Source organism: Lepisma saccharinum, chromosome 1 (genome assembly GCF_977018435.1).
Source record: "Lepisma saccharinum chromosome 1, izLepSacc3.1, whole genome shotgun sequence".
NCBI lineage: Eukaryota > Metazoa > Arthropoda > Insecta > Zygentoma > Lepismatidae > Lepisma > Lepisma saccharinum.
The window spans coordinates 96,333,118-96,357,097 of NC_139229.1; the positions used below are offsets into that span (position 1 = coordinate 96,333,118).

Below are 23,980 nucleotides of genomic sequence, written 5' to 3' on the forward strand. Positions count from 1 at the left end.
CTCACCTAGGGTTGCCAGACGTCCCGTATATACGGGATTGTCCCCTTTTTTAAATAAATGTCCCGGTATCCCGGAAAATGTTCTCGGGACGCCCATTTGTCCCGTATTTAGCTAAAGAAAAAACGAATTCAAATTTCAAAATCATTTTATACAACAAGAAATAACTACCCTAATTGGACACGAATTACCATTTACCACTCAATCCTCATATTAACATTGGCGTAGAACGGCTCACTGTCGATTGTCAATATGTCGAATAAGAAGCGACTCACGACTGGCAAAGGCAGTTCTGGTTCTACTACAGCTATCACTTGTTTTTTTTCTTGGTCAATGGAATCAGAGTGGAGTGGATAATATTCAAGGCTTAGGTCATGTAAAAAGTTTTCTTTATTTCATCATGCCAAAAAGAAAGTGTTCTTATAGCAGTGATTATTCTAAACAAAGGTCTTCGTAATGGACGCCCTTGTAATCAAGGGGTTCCGGGTTCGATACCCGGTGGAGGCACATAGTGGTTCGGATCCCACTTTAAACTGTAGGTCCAGTCCCGATTAGCCTTACTGTGCATAAAGTGGACTTAAAATACCAAATCAATCAATCAAACCTTAAAGGACGCCATGTGTTTACTCAAATATTAATATATTTTGTCAAAATGTTAAAAATTCGGCATTAACAATGCTTTAAACTGCAATTGATTTTGTAATGTTTAGAAATGTTATAAAAATAAATTTAACTATATCCATGTTTATATGTCCGGTTTTCTTATTTTAGAAGTCTGGCAACCCTAGTCACCCAGATAAAAATGAGCTAGGAAGCTGTAACTGCCACACTATTCTACATATTCCCCCAGTAATTCAATACACTTGCGACATCTGTACTGCAGCTTCTTAAGTACATGCAAATAAAATTACTCCAGCTGCTGGTGTAATCATCAAGATGAAACTTCTCAGAATGTCCAGCACTGTAAAGCATGGGATTCAACGCTTGTTTTTAAGAGAAAAACACATATTGAAGAGCATCGCAACGCAACTTACACAGAATACATGAAAGTAATGATTCATAGAAAGAAAACATAAGTAAGCAAAAGTATAAATTTCCCCACGGTTAGTGAAATAAAGAACTGAAAAAAAGCAGCTCTGGAACCATTGTATTTCCGGTAACAGTTCGTTATATCGGAGGCATATTTCTTCATTTTTACACAAGAAACTACTTACGGAAATGAGTTTCTCTAAGGTTTCTAACGTTCGTCGAGGTATTTTCTTTCATCGTGGAATCTATTTGATCGGGAAATCATGTATTTTGCAACAGAAATATCTCATCGTCACACAATTGCCATTGCTTTCCTACGTGAACCGGATGCTGCATACGTTTGATGACGTAACTCCCTGTTAGTGTTTCCAACACCTTTTTTTTAACAATGCTTGCCTAACCTTATCGGAAATGGTTCGTGGGGCTATCCGTCATCTACCCGTGCATAATGTGCAATTTGCACACGTGACGAACACGATTGTAGGTATTTTTCGGTGAATAAGGTTGGAAACACTGCATACCGATAACGGTAGTCAACGTGTGCCCGCCATATTGTGTGTTAGGGAAGCGAAAAAAGGAATAACAAAAACTACTCTCTCTGTGAAAAATTGTGTTTGTTTTCGTGTAAAAAGCATAATGGCACCTTGAACTATGTTCCGCAATACATTGATTGATTGATTGATTGATTGATTTGGTGTTTTGAGTCCACTTTATGCACTCTAAGGCTAATTGGGACTGGACCTACAGTTTAAAGTGGGATCCGAACCACTATGTGCCTCGTTCCGTAATACACAATTCGTAAGTACGAACCATGAGAAACACAAAATATCCGATTTTAATGTGTCTCCGATATAGAGAACTCTTACCGTATTTCCTTCATAGTATTTCTCCTTTTTTTTTAATCTTGCGATTCAAATATCGATTTCGGAAAAAATGTTCTTGCTTTACAAAACACAAAGTACTTCATGTAGTTTTGTGTTTACTATGCTTACAGATGACAAGACTGATCAAAATTTTTGTTCTCGAGGTGACAGACATACTTATTCAGACAGATCTTTTTTCCTAATATATCTTACTTTCACACCAGGGATGACCAAAAAAAATATCAGGATTCCGGAAAATTTAAAATCTCGATTCGGAAATTTTACATCCGAATTTCACAGGCAATTCGAATTTCCGAGAGAGAAGTTTAACAATTTTTCCAATTTTTCGGGTAGAATTTGTTAAGAAAGTTTTGTCTTCTTTATTTTACAATCATATACTCCGTAGAAAAACATGGATTCAGCCATTTCTACTTCACACTTCATGTACGAACTGTGTTATCATCATTACCAATGTAGGAATCCTCCCTAATGTCCCATTGAAAGATTTACCCTGAAGTTTGGCAAGTCTTGCGATGACTACGTAAAAATGTCACGCTTCGCCATTGCATGTGAGCAACTCCCTCTCTGCCTCCCTATTAATTTTTCCTTCTTGCTATCACTGATTTAAAGTGTTACTATGTAATTTCTTGTGACTCATTTACAAATAAATATCAACCTGTCAATCAATGCAACTCTCGTGATTCTGATTCTTCGTGGCGTACGCGTACTTCTCTCGAATGAAATGACGTTTGTAATGAGGAATGACGTAGTATTTGACGTCACCGCCGACAATTGTTAACACTATTGCCAACTTGGTTCGTTTGGTGCCAGCGGTTACGTTTTGGCATGTTCAGGAATGGCACACATATTAACCGAGACAGGTGAAAAATAACCTGCATGTTGATACATTCCAATTTTTTAATAAGTCAATAGAGTACGGAGAAAAATTGTTAAGCTTTTTTTCTTGTTTCTTTTAACCCCATTTTTCAAGAGATTTAGTTCTTTCCCACAGGTATGGTTTGGCAACGCTGATGGCAGATTATGTTTATCTCGATAAAATGTCAAGCAGAAATCCAGGGGCAGCGCTGTAGTAGATGCAGCATTTCATGTAAATCTCTGTGTGTCGTCTGTGATTCTTTGTGAATCGTTCTATTAGTGAAGTGGACGGCATTTAATGCACTATTGAGAACACGACAAATTAATTGTAAATAATGAACACACCATTTACCCCAGGAACTGCGGCTCAGCCGACATCGGAAATAGAGCTTACACTCTGTTGCAGGTAAGAAACCTTTACTCATTTACTTAATGTCTGGTACAATATACTTAAACATTTGCAGTAAAGCATAACACAAACAAATCACTACCGGACAGTGATTTTTATAAGTACTGTAGCAGTACTAAGATAGTTTGATGGATAGAAAGATATTGCACGAATGACATTTGTACTATATGGTATTTTGGTACTACTTTACTGGTACTAGTTTACTATCCTTCGGACACATTTTTTACCCTAACCTATCCACGCGTCAATGGTTCGTGGGGCTAGCTATTCTCCGTCGGAGAATTAATTTTCAACAAACAACATGAATTTCAGCTATGAAACATTCCCACATCACACAAAACACCTTCCCTATGTTCGACAATGCTACAGGAACTTATTACAGTAAGTAGTTTCTTCTGTAAAAATAAATAAATGTGTCCGAAGGATAGTAAACTAGTACCCAAAAATGGTGAAAATTGGGGGGCGACTGCCCCCCCCCCTAATCACCACAAATGTGTATATTGTATTTTACATGACATTGATTGATATAACATTTTACACAAGTGATGATAATTTCGGAGCGAATTTACAATACCGGACCCCTCCCCGATTTTTGTAATGTTTCGCATACTCACTAATTGAGGCCTCCTAATCACGAATTTGAAGTTACAATTTGGGGGTCACGTGTAGAATTTGCAAAATTGCTCATTATTTACCTGAAAATTTTGTGCTTCCAATACTTAAAAAACGAAATATACATTCTTGATATTACTACGACCCCAAATTTTAACCTAACCTAACCTTACCATGAATGGTTTGTGGGGCTATGCGTGAATGGTTTGTGGGGCACCATACTACACAATCGTGATCAAGTGTCCTAAATTATTGACTATGCGAAATATGGACGAATGCCCTGTATTATTAATATGTACCCAAGTAAAAGTTACTAAAAAACTTACGAACGAAATAACCTTATTTCCTACCTTCAAAGTCGCCATCTTCGTCACACCATGCAGATTACTGAACAAGTGAACGCATGGTTTCCATGTTTGTATACGGAGAACAATCGCGAGAATTGAAAAGCTTATTTTACAACTTCTACACATTAATGAACAATTTCTACACCTCACCCCAACATGTTAACCTCAGATAAATCATTGCAACTAATTATTTCGTGAGTATAAGAAGTAGCATAGAAATTACAGAAGGGTCCGGTATTGTAAATTCTTGCCATAATTTCTGACATTGTTGCAGCAAGCTTATTAATAATTTCCTCAATTGGCTCCACTTTTAAAATATCAGTAGACATTAACCACTCATCAGCCATTCACGAATGTAGTCTGTTTTTAATGGCTCTAATTACACTCATTGTACGTTCTGCAGAGCCATTTGTCAACTTATTTTATATAATACCTGCAAATTTGGAATGGTCGGAAACTGGACAACAACAATGTATGGTTTAAGATATCCATTCTTAACACATTTCTGTAGATCCATAACTTATTCAAAACCCGTCATGTCTTGTGTACCTGAACTTTCCAACTTTCTCAATCCCATCTTCCACATCGCGATTAACCACAAGGTAAAAAAGTGACTTTAAATAACTCAATATGAATAATGTTTTCCATTGCAAAGCTTCAGGAACACTTTACAATCAAACCATGTGAACAGGAAGGATAGCATGGACAGCACATATTATTTTGCTCAGAACATGTTGAAGGATAAATTCAAAGAACATAAACAGCAGCTATTATATTCTTTATCTGTACTTCGCTGCTCTGTTGCGACCGCCTGTTTAGACAAAAATCTGTGACTTTGATGTCATCTGCGTCACAGGCCAACAGATCCCAAGTTTTGGGAACAAAAGGGAGTTTCACTGCTTCAACTGGGGGTGGAATATGGGCTAGTGTAGTCACTATGATTGCATATTGTGCATTTTTTCTTGTGTGACATAAATATCTGTATCATCAAAAGTGTGTTGTAAGGGATGATTTCAGTAGCAGTCAATTAACACTTCAAGCGATGTTTTAAAAGATATAAAAAAAAGGTAATTTTTGTTCATTTCTAAATTTGATGTAACTTAATGATCCCCCCACACACACACAACCACACATACAATTTACCTTCATTTAACACTGTTAAACTCTTGAAAAATGGACTTGGTTTACAAAGCCCCGCTGATAATTCCTGAGCCCCCCCTGGAGATCAATTCTATTTATGGGCCTGACTGAACATTATTTTTAACATTTTGTCCCCTCTCTTCCAAACTGATTCTAAAAGCATAAGTGGTGGTGCTTCATTTCAACCCCATCGCCGCAATCAGCCACAGGTAGGTAGAGAAACTGTACATAATAACCATAACTAAAAATCAATAACAAGTCAATCAAATGAAACAATCCCCCTATTTTTGTGTGAAGATATGTAGAAGTGGCAGCTAAAACTATAAAATTTTGTCTCCCCCCAAAATTTCCAAGATGCAGGCCCATCATGAATCTCCCCTGTGGGCACTCCTGTTTCTCAAAACCTTCGCTTGCATAAACCATGGAGTTCTACTCACTAAGTTACATAGCATTGGGGTTTACTGATGTTACCCACAACTGGTTTGCATCGTACTTTTCTGGCAGAAAGCAGTGTGTAAAGATGGTAAAGGTAAAGTGCTCCCCTGTGCATAGCACCACGCCATGAAGGCGTATAGGGGGTGTGGGGGTAACGCCCCACACTTTCTTGATCCGGTCGTGAGTGGGGGTGATGTGATCAGCATCACGCCCCTGACCGCCTTTACCCCCCAGGGTTTCCCCCAGGTACCCATGTTATTCGACGCTGGGTGGGCGCCGGGGCCGCTTCCATCGTTAGAAAAGTTCCCGGATTTGAACCGGCCGGGGATCGAACCCGGGACCTTTAGCATGGTAGTCAGACGCGTTACCGACTGAGCCACGAGGCAAAAACAACTGTTGTTCTGGCTATTAAACATTCGTAATGGAGTCCTCCAGGGGAGCATCCTTGGACCTCTTTTTTTCTCCATTTATGTAGTGGACTTGCATAAAAGTCTCTCACATGCTCTGTATAACCAATATGCTGATGATACTCAGGTTTATATACACACAGGGGTAAAAAGAATACACAAGTACGATATCCCAGCTACAGAAAGACCTCAACGCCATCAGTAACGGCATAATTTAACCTGCTAAAATTAAACCCAACTGAGTCGAAATTCGTCATAATAGGGTCCAAACTTATTGTGAAAAGCTAAGCGATAGCACAGATCACATGATACTTCCTAAATTGAGTAACTACACATTAACTTTAGAAAAGACTATTAATAACCTAGGCTTTGTCGTGGATTCCCATATAGAATGGTCAGATCATATCTCAACGCAGATAAAGAAAGCCAACAAATCTCTTCGAGCCTTGTACCACTTAAAGAATATTGTAGGCACTGAGGTTAAGAAAAAAATGTACGGAAGCCTAGTATTATCACGATTAATCTATGGAGCCATAGTTGCTTTCAATGCAAGCAGCTCCATATCTCATAAGCTACAAAAACTACAGAATGCATGCATGAGATTCATATACAGGCTCAAAATAAGGGACCCCCTGGCTTAACACAAAGAATTTCGCTAAATATCAGTTACTAACCTTAACACACAAAGTACTAAGCAGTAAACAACTTGGATATCTTTTTGAGAAACTGAATATAAATTCGAACAGGCATCAACATGTAACGCGACAGAAATATTTATTATCAGTACCAATTCATAATACAACAACCTTACGGAAGACCGTACACCGTATTTGCTACCAAAGAATGGAATTCCCTTCCATCCTCTCTAACATCCATCCAGTGTCATAAGCAGTTTAAAAAGAAAGGAAAAAAACCTTTAGTAGCAAGGGAGCTAAGCACATAATCATGAGCAACTTTTCTGTTATAAATATATATATCCATTGTAATAATTGGCAACTCTGTTAATATAACTTGTTATAACTATTCTAATTTTTCGTAATTTTTGTTTTGTCTTCTCAATTTATTATTATTATTGCTACTGCTGTTTCATTCATTGTTCCAGCTGACTTTATACATGTATATGTAAAGATGAAAGTGACGAACATTAGTTTATACATATAATCCTTTTTTCTTTATTATTTTAATTCAATTTGTATTTTGGTATTCAATGTTCATCCATCATACATGTAATCAGGATATGTTCGTATATTCCATTTTATTCCATTTGTACTTTACTTTGTATTAATCACCGAGACAAGGGTTTGTTGTAAAAGTGGCCCTCGAGGCTGAAACATGCTCGCTATAATAAAGACTTATTTTATTATTATTATTTCGGTTTTCATAAAATCTTGCACTATTTGGTATGAAGAAATGGTGTCTGACCTTATTAACATTCAGCGAAGATATGGCACTTACTCAGGTGACAGATGATGTTCTTATAAGTATGTTTATTTCATATTTTCTTTAGACGTGTGGTATAAGAGGAATTCATAAATGATTAACAGCCAAACCTGCTCCCATAATTCAGTTCAATTATTTAAAAATTGCATATTTCCATGCTAAAATAATGCTTCAGAAGGCAGCACCGTATGGCCAAAGTCACATATGCACAGAATAGTACATTGTGTTACTTTGAAACTGTGCTAGTTATTTTTTTTAAATTTTAAATATACTTCCACATTAATTTCCAGTATTCTTCAAAATTCCAATGATCCTTTTATAAACTCAAATAAATCATTACACAATTGGTGCATCACACATTCACAGCATTTTACACTGACCATACCATGGAGGATGGCAAAGTTGGGTTTGATATCTTCAGTAGCGTGCAGTGGCCATTTAGATAGCCGAAGCACTGAATATATAATTTTTAAATAAACAATAGTACATCAAGGGGCAGGCTTGCCTTGATAAAAACACCGCACGCCACTGCTTTGCTGCATTTTAGTCTTTCATGGGCTCTGCAAAAATGCCTCTAGACAGTCTTAAGTATCCTGGGAATTATGCAAAATTCGAATAACATGCCGAAGCAGTGATTCAGTAGCTTACCTTGTATGCACGCCACTGGATATCTTAGTAGAAGACAGGCATTAATGCCATGATCTTAAGTTCAAAACTTCATTGAGTCAAATTTTTCACTTGTATTTCAAACTTAAAGAGAAGGACAAGTGTAAAGTGTATGAACGCTATTGATTACATATTTATTTTTCTTACAATTATATCTTGACAAATGTAGCTATATAACAGTTAAAATATATATTTTCTTTTCTCCAGAGCACTGAAGGGCCAAGATGTGATGTCTAAATCAGATCCAATGTGTGTTACATACATTCAGCTTTTTGGTGAAAAACAGTGGCGAGAACTTCATAGAACTGAGGTGGTTGCTAATTCTCATGACCCAGATTTTACCAAAAAAGTTCACATAGCTTATCGATTTGAAGAACAACAGCCTCTGAAATTTGAAGTGTATGATGTAGACTCTTCGAGTTCAAGATTGCTAGACCACGATTTCCTCGGAAGAGCGGCATGCACTCTGGGACAGATTGTGGCTGGCAGCAAAGTTAGCTTGCCTCTTCAAGGTGGAACTTTTGGAAATATTGGGAGCATAATAATCTATGCAGAAGAACTAAGTGCTGTGAAAGATGATGTTATTCTTCAGTTGAGGGGTCAAAACTTGGATAAGAAGGATTTTTTTGGAAAATCAGATCCCTTTCTGAAGATCTACAAAATTTTAGAAACTGGAGAATATGCAGCAGTGCATGATACTGAAGTTGTGATGAATACTCTTAGCCCACAATGGAAAAGATTTTCAACCCCAGTGAGAAACTTGTGCAATGGAGATTATGATAGAACGTTAAAGATCGAGTGTTATGACTGGGACTCAGATGGTGGCCATGATCTCATTGGCGAAGCTTTTATTACGCTTAGGAAACTTGTCAGTGGTGAAGTGAGGATGTTGCCATGCATTAATCAAAAGAAGCAGGTAATGCAATTTTTTATATTGTACCCATGCGATTATCCAGAGTACATTCTTAATGGTGATCATTTAGTATGTTTTCAAGCCGCAGTTGTAACAGCAAATTTAGTGTTTAGCTGTAAGGTAGTGATATATCATTAAAATTTTCAGAAAGGGTGCAGCCAAGTTTATTTTGTTTAACTGCAATTTTATGCTATGAATGTAATTTTAACATGGTTCGATTTCGATTTACTTCTGTTAACACATACTTCAAAGTTTTAGCATTTCCTTAAGATTTTGTTCAATATATACTTTCATAGTTAGGTTAGGCAGGCCAGGTTTGTTTCTCTTAGCATTAAGATAAAGTCCCTAAGTGCTACTAAGCACTACTCTTCTCCCCTATCCCGTGGCAGTGTTGCCAACTTAGCTCTCTTGGAGCCAGATCTGGCTGTTTCGTGCACTCGTTTGGCTGTGAACTGGGGTGCCTGCCCCCGTGCCTCACTATGATGCCATCACTGGTTCTGGCCCACATAGACCAAGTTTTGCCATGATTATACATTTTGCACGTGATATGATATTGTTATATTGGCTGTGTCACCCCATCCCCTCTTACATCCCCAGCTACTTTTTTTTATATAGTGCCGTGTTGACGTGAAATTGACATAATATTGTTTCCAGGGAATCCTTTATTTTCAATTTCATACGACCATTGGTGGATTATTGAGATGTGTGATGCCGCCAGATCTAGATGGTGAAAATAAGAATTAATAGTGATCAATTTAGAGTTATCGGTAATAACCTTTGACAACCAACATTACCCAAGGAAGCACTTTATCCAGCCTTCGTAAATCTAACTCCTTGAAAGTAAGTTTTAACTCCATAAGGTGAAATTTAGTTCTTTTATACACATCAGGTTTGGCAACACTGCCAGGATGGTCATAGGAAGCAAGGAAAAATGCATTTGATTTGTTCTCTTGGGAATATCAAACTTCTGATGGAATAGAAGAAGATATCAATGGGAAGAGGGCAGTTTCAAGATGAATTTCACCAGCAGAAAAGTCGAAACTTCAATTTGATTAGCTGTAACTTGATGTTGAAGTTGATTCCCCATAAGGAATACATGGAATTCCGAAAATTCTTATTCATCATATTTTAAAAAATCTTGGCAAGCTTAATAATCAACATACAAAAATGCTTCCACTTGCAACATGGAGAGAAATTCATACTCTTGGATACACCCAGGTTTTTTCTTTAGTAGCAGTGCCAATTTGGACTATATTGAAATAGATGCACAATTGGTGCGTAACTGTAACTCCTCCCCTTAACGGAAAAATAGATTGTCCATGGGAAGTGTGCATGCTAGCACAAGGTAATTTTTAAGGTGTTTTTTTTTTTTTTCGAAATCCAAAATGTGCTCATTACTGTAAGGAAGGTTCAAATTTCATGTGACAATGATTGCCAAAATTCTATTATAATTAGTCTTCCTGTTAGGAGAATTTGAAAAAAAATCATAAAACAATTGGAACCGTTACCAAGGGTGCATATGCCTATGAAGCATAGGGTAATTGGTCAACATCCAGCATGGTTCACACTAATCCGGAAAAATCATGGGAATTATTCTAATTTTGTCTGCAAAGTTGGGAAGGTGTTTTTTTTTTTCGGCAGTATGTCATATTAAAATGTTCCTTTACTTTAATTTTCTTTTTCGTCAGGTGCGAATAAACTTAAATTGCTTGATTAACATAGAAAGTTGAAGATATAATACTTAATTATTAGTAGGCATAGATTGGTCCCTGATCACATAGTGTAAAGTCATCACCTTATAATCAATGTGTCCAAGATTTGATACCCAGTGGAGGCACATAGTTGTTTGGGTTTAAAATGTTTTTAAACTGTATATCCAGTTCCAATTAGCCTATCTATCCATAGAGTGAACTTAAAAATCAAAATCTCAATTGGTGATTGGTGTGGAAAGTTATCCACAAGCAGTGGCATGCCCAAGGGGGGTTGGTGGAGGTCATAACCCTCTCCTTTGGCCCAGTATCCCTAAGAAAAAAGAACGTTAAAGGCAGGATAAGATGGCAAAATTAGAACTGGCTACTAAAAAGTGTATGTAAACCCTCTCCCCTACCCTTTCGACAATACTTGTCCACAAGTATTATAAAAAGTCCAGTTCATGTATTTTGTGGGTATGGCTGCGATAGCATGGTTTGTTTAGTTGCATGGGCTGTTTGCTGTTCTTGGCTTGTTTTCTACAGACTATTTTTGGTGCTTTTCATGGCCTAGTACAGAGGGAGGTTTCAAACAGCTGAGAGTGAAATCTGCAAGTTACCTTTCAATACCAAATATATCTATAATTTAGGATGGCCAGATATTCTGAAACGAAAAGCAGGACATCCATGGATGCTTGAAAGGGGGGAGGGTTGCAGCCCCCTCCCCCTTTCATATTTAACAAAGGAAAAGTCATGCTGCTTACATCTCTCCTGAAATATTACACAATTCTCTTTAATCTGTTTCCTTCTTGATTTGATTTGATTTTTGTTATTTAACATCGCCTTCCTTTCACTTTTGGCTAATTGCATCAATGAATATGAGTGATGCATTCGACCCCCTGGCATCCTAGCGTTCTGCCACGGAGGTCTTCCCTTCTTATATATATATATATATATATATGTCCTTTTTCATTCCCCTCTTGCTTATATCTTTCATTTCACAGATTAACCTTCCTCTCTTCCTCATTCTTACTGTTTTGTTTTTGTGTGTTTCCTTACCATAATCATTAATACATTGTGAAATAATATTAAAATATTAATCTATACTGATAATATATTTGTCTTGCTGCAGCTGTAGTAATCATCTCATCGATGGATCAAACATGCAAATCTCCAGAATCAGGCTAATTTCAATTTTCAAAGAGATTATTCACTTATGTACAGAGCCATATTTGGAGCAGCTTATAAAAGCCTAATATTTTGCTCGATGATGAGCTCATTACAACGAACCGAGAAATATCATGTCCCTTAAAATTGATGGCTGATGGAACAATTTGGCTATATTCAGCACCCTTGAAAACATAAGAAACACCCATTTTCATTGCAAGGAGGAATTCCATGTCGACCAGTGTAATTAGTATTTCCCACAAATGGTGTACTGTTTGACCAAATTTATGGTTTTGGTGCCTTTAATGTGATTGTAACACCAAACTTCATCAACCTTGTGTTCAAGTTCCTCCTCCATAAAACATATGATGACCATACTACATGTTAATAGTACACAATAATCTTAATATGGTGGTGTTTTTTTTTACTAAAATTTTTTGTTAATATTTTGATTCAGGAACTTACTTTTATGCATGTGTTACGTCACTCACTGGTAGCCTAAGTGTATTTTGTACCTCAACTTCTAATCTCAAACACATTTACCTTTGAGATGGTCATTTTGAAATGTTGTCATCTTAATAATTAGGCTAATTATTGCTTCCAATAATTGAATTTACTCTGTAATGACAATTGTGTGTTGAAACATACTTCAACTTGTTTGAATTGTTTTAACTTCATAAAATTTCATGGAAGAATTTAACTTCATTTCTCATTTGTTCTTTTCCTAATATGAATGAACCTTTATTTGATATTGCATGTATTTGTATATGTAGATGTAATATTTATGCACTAATTGAGAATTTATTTACAGAAGAAGAAAGGCTCTTCATACAAAAATTCTGGCGAGATACATGTTGACTACTGTGAAATTCGTCCATCATACTCATTCACAGACTACATTAAGGGTGGAACACAATTGAATTGTTCCTTTGCCATAGACTTTACAGGTAAGTGATTAGAGGTGGCACCACATTGATGCCAACCCCTTATTTGAGCACTTTAGTTGGAAGGAGGCAAAAGTATAATTTTGGTATGTGTTTTTAAATAAAACTTAAATGGTAAAAAATTATATAGGATTTTTCTGGAAAGCAATACCTTTTTGGGCTATGTTACTATTTACCATAAAATATAATGAATTAGAGATGAGACAGATTACCGGGAATTTCTGGATTTTTAGTATGTGATAGGCACACTGCACGGTAAGTCAGATGTGACAAACATTAATGTTGCCAAAAGTGTAAGTGTTAAATGGTTGGTAGAGTTCTTCTACTTTAAGAAGGTGAAGTCTCTGGAATTTCAGAAGGGTCTCTATGTCTAACATGTGTAAAATGAAGCACACCCCACTACTGCACCACTATCTGTATCTACCTGTAACCTTAATATCCCTCGTCTAAGCCTGTTGGTCGAGAAGAGGATGGTTCTCTGAAATGTGCCATTTATGGTGTCTCTGTAAGCAAATTCCTGTTGTCACCAAGGATGGTCCCCACAGCGGCAACAATTATGAAGGGTGTGGGGGCAGTTGCTCCTCCATTTTTTGCCCCCACACTATCGCGTCTCATTACTAACCTTGTCTACCAAGCGAAACTAAACTGCCCAAACACTGCCACTGGTCGCCGGGTTTGATGAAAAGGGGTCGTTTCCCAGTTTTTTTTTTTTAGCTGATCTCACCATGGTTACAAGCCATCTCCTACAGTGTTACAACACCAAGCAATTTGATGCACTGAATTCTGTTGATCTGTTCATTCAAGAACAGTTGTTATATTAGAGAAGAAATTAAGCATTTCATCTGTTTTTTTAATATTAATTTCCATTAGGATATTTTTACAAATTTTCATGATTAATTGATTTGGTTTATTTTACCTTGCTTTTCTGCCACTTTTGGTCAGTTGCGAAGTGAGTGGTGATATGATGAAATTGATGAAGGGACACTTGCAAAGAACACCCATGCCCAGGCTGGGATTCAAACCCAGGACCCCTGGCATCCTAACACAATGTGCTAACCACTCTGCCACAGAAGCCAGCACACATATTTTCATATCATAAGAATTAGAACAAGTGCTACACTTCCAATGATATAGTTGGTAACACTGTCAAAGTTATCCACGAGAAGCCATCCTCCATGGTGGAGTGGTTAGCACAGTGTGAGACCAGGGGTCCCAGGTTCAAATCATAGCGTGGGTATGGGTGTTCTTTGTGAATGTCCCTTCGTCAGTTTCATCATATCATTGCTCATCGTCGAGGTAAGCCAAATGTTGCAGAAAAGCAACTCTAAATAACAAAACTCAAATGAAATGAGGACTTGCATTTTAGTTGTAAATGAAAGTTTTCTTCTGCCAAGTTATGTTGTCCTACTCTAATTATGTCTATGACAGAAGTTAGTAATCCATGGCTGATTTTACATGTAATTAAAATATGCACGCAAAATATTAATACGAGGGCTGCACTGAAAGTTTCAGGAATCAGGTACTGGCATCTGTGCAATCTGTTAGATTTTGTTATATTTATAAACTGTGATATTTGACGACTGTAAATACAAGGACTTATGTAACACAAATTCTTTTTCGTTTCTGGATAGAAGTTTGAAGTGAGGTGTTTGTAAAAAAAATGGAATTAACAAGAGAGAACTTACGTGCCATGATTTATTATGATTTTCGGCAAGGTTTAACACAGCAACAGTGTGTTACTCAAATGATAGAAACTTTTCACGAAGATGCCCCATCAAAGACGACATTTTTCGCTGGTTTCAAGAATTCAGATGTGGCTGGGTTAGCCTTAGTGATGAAATTCGTGAAGGCCGCCCATCGACAGCCATTGTGCCAGAAAACATTGATGTAGTTCGTGAACTAATCAACAGTGATCGACACGTGACTTATCACAAAATTCAGGGTTCCTTAGGTATTGACATGAGTCCAATACAAACAATTTTGCACAATCATTTAGGTGTGAAAAAGCTTTGTGCCCGTTTGATCCCACACAATTTAACAAAAGCACAAAAAGACGACCATGTGAAGTGGTGCAAGGCTATGATCAAACGGTTCAAGTCGGGATCATCAAATCTTGTGTTTAACATCGTCACAGGCGTTGAATCATGGATTTACTCTTTGAACCTGAAACAATGCGACAATCTGCTGTGTGGGTGTTCCAGGATGAGCCTAAACCAACGAAAATTGTTTGTGCATGCAGTGTGTTGAAAAAATGGTTGCCTCTTTTTTTCGGTAAATCAGGTCACATTGCGACTGTTGCACTAGAGAATTGTAGAACAGTCAATGCAGAATGGTATACCACAAGTACTCCACGTGATCAGAACTTCAAACCCCAATCGTCGAAACATTCTGCATCACAACAATGCCAGCTCGCACACAGCATCTGACACAAGGAACTTTCTGGATCATGAACAAGTTGAACTCATGACTCATCCAGCTTATTCACCTGACTTAGCCCCATGTGATTTTTTTTTGTTCCCAACAATCAAGAACAAGTTGGCGGTCATTGATTCTTCACTCCCGAAGAGGCTATCAAAGCATACGAAATGCATGTCTCGCAGGTACCAACTTCAGACTGGCATTACTGTTTCAACAATTGGTTCCATCGCATGAAACAATGCATTGCTGTAAAGGGTGAATATTTTGAAAAGCAATAAAAAATTGATGTACTTTCATTTTTCTTCTTTATGTCATTTTCCAGAAACTTTCAGTGCAGCCCTCGTCAGTACAGCATGAAAATTGTGAAAATTATTACTCTTCTGTGTAAAGTTTCTGCCTGAACCAAGCTGGTGTCAATGAACTTACAGCAAGAACATTTCCTTACCTGTCAATCATTCTTTTATAGGATCAAATGGGAATCCGAACCACCCAAATTCCTTACACTTCATAAGCAATACCCCAAATGCTTACGAGCAGGCCATTCAAGCTGTGGGATCAATTATTCAGGACTACGATGCAGATAAAATGTTTCCCGTGCTTGGATTTGGTGCCAGGATTCCACCAGACGGAAGAGTGTCGCATGAATTTTTTGTGAATATGCACGAAACTAATCCGTATTGTGCTGGCATCCAAGGTAGGTTTTGCAAGTGTAAAAGTATTTTGCTTTTCTTTCTTTCTTATTAATTCAGTATTCATCAAGGTTTGAAACTATACTGTGGTATTTAGGCATCACTTTTAAATAATGCGTAACATTTGATTACCAAAACTGACGACTTATTCGCCAAATTGCAATTCAATAGCAAAAAAACAGATTTCAAAATTAATGTTCATGCATGGGAAGGGCACATTAGCCCAATCCAATTCGCTGCACCTTTTGACACTAGGTGTAGTGCGAGTGTATCCCAGTGTCAAGCTGGTGTAAGGAAATTATGTTCAACCATGTAGATGCTGTATGCAGTAAAGGCGGTGTTCGAGTTCAGAAGATTCTACATATGCCTGTCTGCTGCTTTAAATGTTCATTTGATTGGTTAACATGTACCACGTGACCAAACACCACACTGTATGGACAACAAAGTTAGTAATAAGGTGTGTATTATACAGCATATATTGATACACTTGTAAGTTTAATTGTTTCTTCTGCAAATATGCTCTATAAAGAAACAAACTGCGTGGAGCGAACTAGACGTGGCCAATGCTGCAATTTTTAGAACAACCCAAAGAACCATACTAATACAGTTCAAATGTATTTATATGTTGCTTTATTTTCACATTTAAACATATCCTGCAAGGCATAACCCTTTGGTTGCTATATTCCTTAAATAAACCCAATGGTACATAACACTTTGGGTGACCTGAGTTCGATCCCCAGTGGAGATACATTGCTCAGTGGATCCCATTTTAAAATGTAAGCCTAGTCCCGATTAGCCTGATTTAGCATGAAGTGCCCCTGAACAGAGACCTGCACAAGACCCGGAAAAAACCCGTCTGCGAGGAGGCGCGCCTACAAGAATATGCAACTCGCACGTCAAGCCCAGGTGTTCGACATCGCGCAAGCGAGCTTCACGTCACAGTTGTGCACAGGCATCGATGCCTGCCAGGCTTTTCTATTACCCGGGTCTTAAGAAGACCCGTGAGACTCGATGTAGTTCTTGCAAGTAGAAGCGAGCACTCCTGTCAGTGTTGCAAACGGCCATTATATTTCACTACGCATGGAAATATTTGAATTTCTGCTAGGCGCAGCGCAGGTGCCTTGAGGTTGTATAACCATTGGCGTAGCAAGGGGTGGGTGAAGTGGGCGAGCACCCTGGGCCTTGCGCATGTAGGGGCCTCCCGTCCCATGAAGTTGATACGAAAAACGTAATAAATGGAAGTGAGAAAGATAGAAAAGGCTAATTTATGTGGGCAATAAAATTAAGACCATTTTATCTGGCTTTATATTCTAGTTTAACGTTATAATATGAATGAATACGTCAAATCAGAGGTGGGCGGCAGCTCTAAGCCTAAGGGGCCCCGAAAAAGTCAAAATAATTATCATTTCTCATGTGAAACATCAAGGCAAAAATTTCTTGGACATTTTTATCCATTTATTATTTTCTTGAATAAAAAGCACTTTATCTTGGCTTTTCTTCTGTCTCGTGACCTTGCATAGGCTACCCGATTTTAATATGTTAACGGTAAAGCACCTCAAACTGCCACGGAGCAAAGTATGGGGCATTTAAATGTTTTAAACTGAAGAAGGATATGGATAATATTAGCAGTTCTTCCTTCGTTCCTACAACTTCAGATGCAGATATTGCCCTCTGTAATGGGCACGAAGATCATTTATCTTCCGAATTTCCTGATCCAAGTTCTACGTTTCAAGAATGTGCTAAAATCTGAAATCAAGTGCTTTGGGAAAGTTTCTTCTTGATAGCTCTACACTAGCTTCGAGTGTTCTCTGTATCCTGTACCGCCTTCTGTTTGGGGGGAAGGGATTTGTATTTTCTTCCTTTGAATACATAAATGTCAAAGAAAGATATGTTGTAATATGTGAAAATTCAGAGTTAGAACATCGGTTTGTATAGTTATTAATGTAAGTGTAGCCACAACCAGCCATTCTAAGTAATTACATAAATTTCCTGGAAGAATATGACTGTACTTGAGGGACCCAAACTTATTTATTGCGGACGCGTACTTTACGATTTTGTTACGCCACTGCGTCAAATATTTAATATTACAAGAACATTAAGACGTAACAACAAAATGAGATTCACAATTATTATTATTATCATCTAAGACCTAAAATTCAAAGTTAACTGGTACAATTAATGTGCAACAAAGTCAAAACTGCTAATTAAAAAAAGTCAATTGAATACACCAAAGATTTCACACTTATGGTGCAAATGACTATCGTTTTAAGATTTGTTGATGTTGAAACCGATTATGTCGAAGAGTTTGTAGGTAGATGCTTTGGGCCCCTAGACAGGATTTTGGTTTAGCGCACCCCTTTCCCCCCGCTCTATCAAGCACCGACATTTTATGTACGTCCTTCGATATTTTCTACTTAAGCCATGGTTTGTGACATTTACATCCCACAAACTTCGAAATGAGGAAACAAAGAAAGACTCATTAAATAATATATAGGTTATATTTCAAGATTCTTACTTTGTATTTCTATTTTTTTTTAAAAAAGGTTTAGCACATTTAAAGATATTTCAGTTGTCTTACTGCCTAAAGAACATCGGGACTGGACCTATAGTTTAAAGTGGGATCCGAACCACCATGTGCTTCCACCGGGTATCGAACCGGGTACCCCTTGATTACAAGGTGACGACACTACCACTGCGCCATAGGGGAGAACCCCCCAAAAAGTATAATGTAGAACCACCACCAGTCATACAAAGTTCCAAAATATTTACGATGACACTTTTTGCAGACTTGGTTCGTACTCCTTTACAGGTGGCAGCAATTAGGGGCGGGACCGAGAGAGTGCAGTTGTCCCCCCCCCACTTTTTGCCACTTTTGCACCACGCTAACCTCATGTACCAAGGGAAATTAAACTGTCTTTGCCCCCCCCCCCCCTACTTTTGCACGTTGGCCCCCTAGTTTTGGAACCTAATCGCCGCCTCTGGGTGTGAGTGATACAAATGTTTTCTAGCAAGGAATAAATGTCAAATTGATAAAAGTGATGAACATTTTATGTGCTCCTTGACCAGTTTAGAATCTAAAAGTTGGCAACGGTGACTGCGTGACTCATGTATCTGGAGACGGTGCAAAATCGGAATGAGTGTTCGCTGAAGATAAGCGAGCTTCGTCTTGCAAGGCCTTCCAGTTAGCCATGGGCTTTCGATGCTTGACGGGTCAAAACTCAGGTATATAGTTTTACTCGCCCGCCCGACCAGCCAGGCGGGCCTAGTAAGCGATTCTGGCCGCTGTGCAGCTCTCTGCCCCTGAAACAAACTGCAGTGTGAAGTATTCCTAAATCCATTTTATGCATAGATATGCCAATCAACACTAGACATACAGTTTTATGTGTGTATGTTATTAAAAGATTTTTTGTGCATTTTATTCTTTATTTTCATTACACATACAAATCACCACTTGGACATTCCATAATGCTGTTCCTTTTCTTTTCATTGACTTACTTCATAAGTCCCGCAAGTGTAGCACTTTCCATCAGCGTTCACACAATTAACAAAATTGTGCATGTGCTAGACAATTTATTGGTGTAAAATGGGGAATTTCTGTCATAAATGTTTGTATACAATTTTCTTTTTTTAAATTTTTAATTAATTGAAATTTTGGTCATGAGGAGTTTGTTATATTGCATTTTACTATGAAAAGGCTCCTTGTAATGAAAAATTATACCTTACAAGGGAAGATTATAATCTGAGCTTTGATTTAACTCAAAGATAGTAAATTCTGACAATTTGAACCAGAGCTATAAAATGTTAATCTATTAATTTTGTTGGTCAATTTATGAAACTATATATTAATTATGCAGTCCATGTACCATACGTATTCCACAATATTACAAATCATTTCAGAAAGAGATACAAAAATTGCATGCCATAAGATTTTAAGTGGTACCCAGTTTTACAGAATGGAGGATATAATTGTCATGTTCTATATTTTCAATGCCATAACTTTAACCTTATAATTAATTGAATTCTATACACCATACTACCATTTGCTGCAATCACACCATGTACATGAAAAATTTAAGCAACGTTTAAATGTGTTTCAGATGAAATCTGTTTAGAACAGTCAGAATATTCTGTCAAGAAATATTATGTCAAAAAAAAGGGCCGATATTTTTTAAAAAACAAGAAAATGATAGGAAAAGAAATTTATTGTGATTTATAAAGAAGTACATACCTTGGCTATTTTTCGACGTAGTCATCATTAACCTCCAGACATTTGTGATAGCATGGCACACACTTCCGTATACCCTTTGCGTAAAAATCTGCTGCCTGAGAGTGCAGCCAATCCAGAACTGATGTTTTGAGCACGTCACTGTCATTGAAACACTTCGATGCAAGCCACTTTTTCAGGTGAAGAAAAAGAAAGAAATCGCTGGGGGCAAGGTTGGGGCTGTAAGGGGGATGATTGAATAGTTCCCATCAAAATCTTTCAATTGTCTCAACAGTAGGAGCAGCTGTGTGTGGGCGAGCGTTGTCATGGATCAGAAAAATTCCAGAGCGTAGCATTCCTCTCCACCGATTTTCGATGGCACGTCTCAGATTATTCCATGTTTTGCGATACACCTCTGCTGTAATTGTTCGTCCTGGTTCCAAGAATTCCACAAAACTCACACCATTTTGGTCCCAAAACACAGTTGCCATGATGTTGTTTGAATTTCTTCGCTTTAGGAGAACCAGAGTGCCGGCATTGCATTGACTGATGCTTCGACTCCCCAGTGGTGTACGATATCCACGTTTCATCCCCCATCACTATGTGCGAAAATAGCTCATCCCCCTCCTTCCATTTTTGATACCCACCTCGCACACAGTTTGTGGTACCCCAGGTTGTCAGTCACAATTCGATGCACTGTTTTCGCAGACACTTCTGGAAACTCTTTGGCGAGTTCAGATATTGTGAACCGGCGATTGGAACGCACTTTCTCGTTGACGCGTTCCACCAGATCGTTCGTCTGAACACTAGGCCTTCCGCTAAGCTCATCGTCATGGACATTTGAATGCCCTTCCCGAAACTCTCTGCACCATTGCCTGACCTTCCCTTCACTTATCACTGTCGGTCAATAAATGGCACACAATTCCCGATGGATGTCAGCTGCATTCTGACCTTTGGCGTTCAGAAATCGTATGACAGATCTCACTTCACATTTGGCGGGATTTTGTATTACGGCAGCCATTTCAACTTACTGCTACTCACACATAAGCAACCCCACTCTGACGATTCTATCTCTGTTGCAAGCACAGAATACTAGGGCATGCTCCTACGAATGCTCAACTTCATCAGTGTTGCCAACCCCGCGTAAAAAATTATCAGCCCTTTTTTTTTTTTTTTTTTGACATGCGCCTCGTACAAGAACTAAAATGAATACATTAATTGTTTATGTATATTCACATATATTCCTAGGCAACCTCCTTGGCAGAGTGGTTACACAGCATGCTATGACATCAGGAGTCCTGGGTTCGAATCCCAGCCTGGACGTGTGTGTTCTTTGTGAGTGTCCCTTCATCGATTTCATCATATCATTACTCATCCTCATCTTCGCTATTAGTCAAAAAGGGACAGAAAAGTGACGCTAAATAACAAAACTGAAATCTTGCGTATATTCCCTGCTACTGTAAATCAACATTCAGTGTGTTATATTATAACATTTTATGTGTGTACTTTTTTGTGCATAGGTTTGAATACAATATTTATATTTTGTTTTCTGTCTAGGTGTATTGGGAGCATACAGAGCTTGCATTCAACAGGTCCAGCTGTTTGGACCAACCAACTTTTCTCCTGTGATACACCACGTTGCTCGATTTGCATCAGCATATCGCGATGGGTCCAATTACTTCATATTGTTGATATTGACTGATGGAGTCATAACGGATATGCCTGAAACTATACAGGTAAGCTCTTTTGCAGTACATATGTTTACCTAATTAATATTCCATTCATTGCAAATTACATATTACACATAGTAGACTTAAATATGTGCTAGTCAATCTTATACTTGTATCTGTCGTATTTATTTTCCGTATGACATCATATTCGTTGTCTAGACAGCCAGATGATAAGTATGGGAGCTAACAATTGATATGGCTCTTCACTCAGCGTAAATTTTCTATTTTTAGTGATATTTGAAGCTAATTAAATTCAGAAATTTTGCTAAGTATTTGCCATTTTTAGATCTATATTTCTGCAATATCAGTTTTTAGTTTTGATAAATTTTATGTTTGTACTTTAACAGTATTGGTATAACTTACGTATACATGCATCCTTAATATATAAAGGTAAAGGTAAAGTGTTCCCCTGTGCATAGCACCACGCCATGAAGGCGTATAGGGGGTGTGGGAGTAACGCCCCACACTTTCTTGATCCGGTCGTGAGTGGGGGTGATGTGATCAGCATCACGCCCCTGACCGCCTTTACCCCCCAGGGTTTCCCCCAGGTACCCATGTTATTCGACGCTGGGTGGACGCCAGGGCCGCTTCGTTAGAAAAGTTCCCGGATTTGAACCAGCCGGGGATCGAACCCGGGACCTTTAGCATGGTAGTCAGACGCGTTACCGACTGAGCCACCGCGGCCTGCATCCTTAATATATACTAAATAAATTTAGAACTATTCACAGTGAGCAAGTACTCGACAGTGTCAAGTACCTGGAATTAGCAAAATTGTTTGCAGTTATCTGTTCACAGTGGTATCAATTCAATTCCAATTTTAGTACTAAATGTTAAAGATGGATCGTTGTGCAATTCTGGTCGATATCGATATAAATTCACCGATACCATTATTTTACTGATCCGATATAAAATTCCAATGGTTCATTGACCTCCTAGATTCTTCTTAAAGGTTTACAAAAATCACTTTTATAGGTGCAAAATAATGTACAGTTATTTTAAGTGTTTTTTTTTTTTAAATTTTATTTTCCTTGCTTGCATCATTAACCTCCTTAACAAATGTATGTTACCAGATGAGCCAAGCTTTTACAATGTATAAGAAGCTGCATATTTTTAAAAAAACACAGAATGGAGATTACTTGTTTATATCCATAAAAGTTTTAATAAAATGGACCAATGTTGCACTAAACTATAAGATATTTATAGATATATTGGATCAGTGAAATTATCAATATGCACCGATATGCCTATATCAATCGATACTGATAGGGTACCGATTAATCTGTCCCATCTCTACTAAATGTGATGCCAAAACAATTCAACTGATATCTGCACTGTACCAGAAAAACTTTCAAAAGAGGCCTGGTACTGTATTGAATATATTTCACAAATTATTACTGGAAAATGTTATACAGGGTAAATCAAAAAGAATGAAACAACTTTACACAGTTATGATGTAACTAGTTATGAGAAAATCAAACAAGGCGCAATATGGCGAAGGAAGACTGTGTGTTGAAATTGAGGGAACTGATTCGATCACAATGGTGCAAAGACATTTCAGCAGGGTGGTAATGGGTATGTTGCACCCATTCTGAAAGACCTGCAAGAGTTACGATCAGAGCCGATCTACAAATCTTGCCCCACCTCCCTCACAAAATATTAGCAAAGGCCCCCTCAACCTACATACCTTTACACACACACACACACACACATACATATGTGTGTGTGTGTGTATATTGTAGCATGACGTCGGGTATGGCACAGGATCAAGTCACGCCGGGACGTAGCTCAGTTAAATAACCTAGGTTTTAGTTGGGGTCTCGCTGGACCACCTCTACCCTGAATGGTGCAGATGAAGGATGTTGGGAGCCTAAGTCGTTGAACGCTACTCACCCCCACTTGCTTGTTATTCTGGCCCTTGGCATCGGTGAAGGTCGGATGGAGACGGGTGCCCGCTGGAGAGATTGTTGGCGGCTATAAGAGGCGGCAGCTTAATTCGACGGAGCACT

General features: G+C 38.0%; 1 protein-coding gene across 2 annotated transcripts in view; it reads left to right on the forward strand.

Annotated features, from left to right (window-relative positions):
- The first annotated feature begins 2,918 nt into the window (after positions 1-2,918).
- The window catches only part of LOC145998434 (copine-8-like), a 31,866-nt gene continuing 10,804 nt past the window's right edge, over positions 2,919-23,980 (forward strand). For both annotated transcript variants that reach the window (XR_014443316.1, XM_083134845.1), the window contains exons 1-5: positions 2,919-3,171; positions 8,429-9,137; positions 12,801-12,936; positions 15,818-16,045; positions 21,802-21,980. Coding sequence is in view for 1 of the 2 variants with exons in the window: in XM_083134845.1 (XP_082990971.1) it covers positions 3,101-3,171; positions 8,429-9,137; positions 12,801-12,936; positions 15,818-16,045; positions 21,802-21,980 (1,323 nt within the window). In the remaining variant the exon portion in view is untranslated. The remainder of the gene's footprint in view (positions 3,172-8,428; positions 9,138-12,800; positions 12,937-15,817; positions 16,046-21,801; positions 21,981-23,980) is intronic.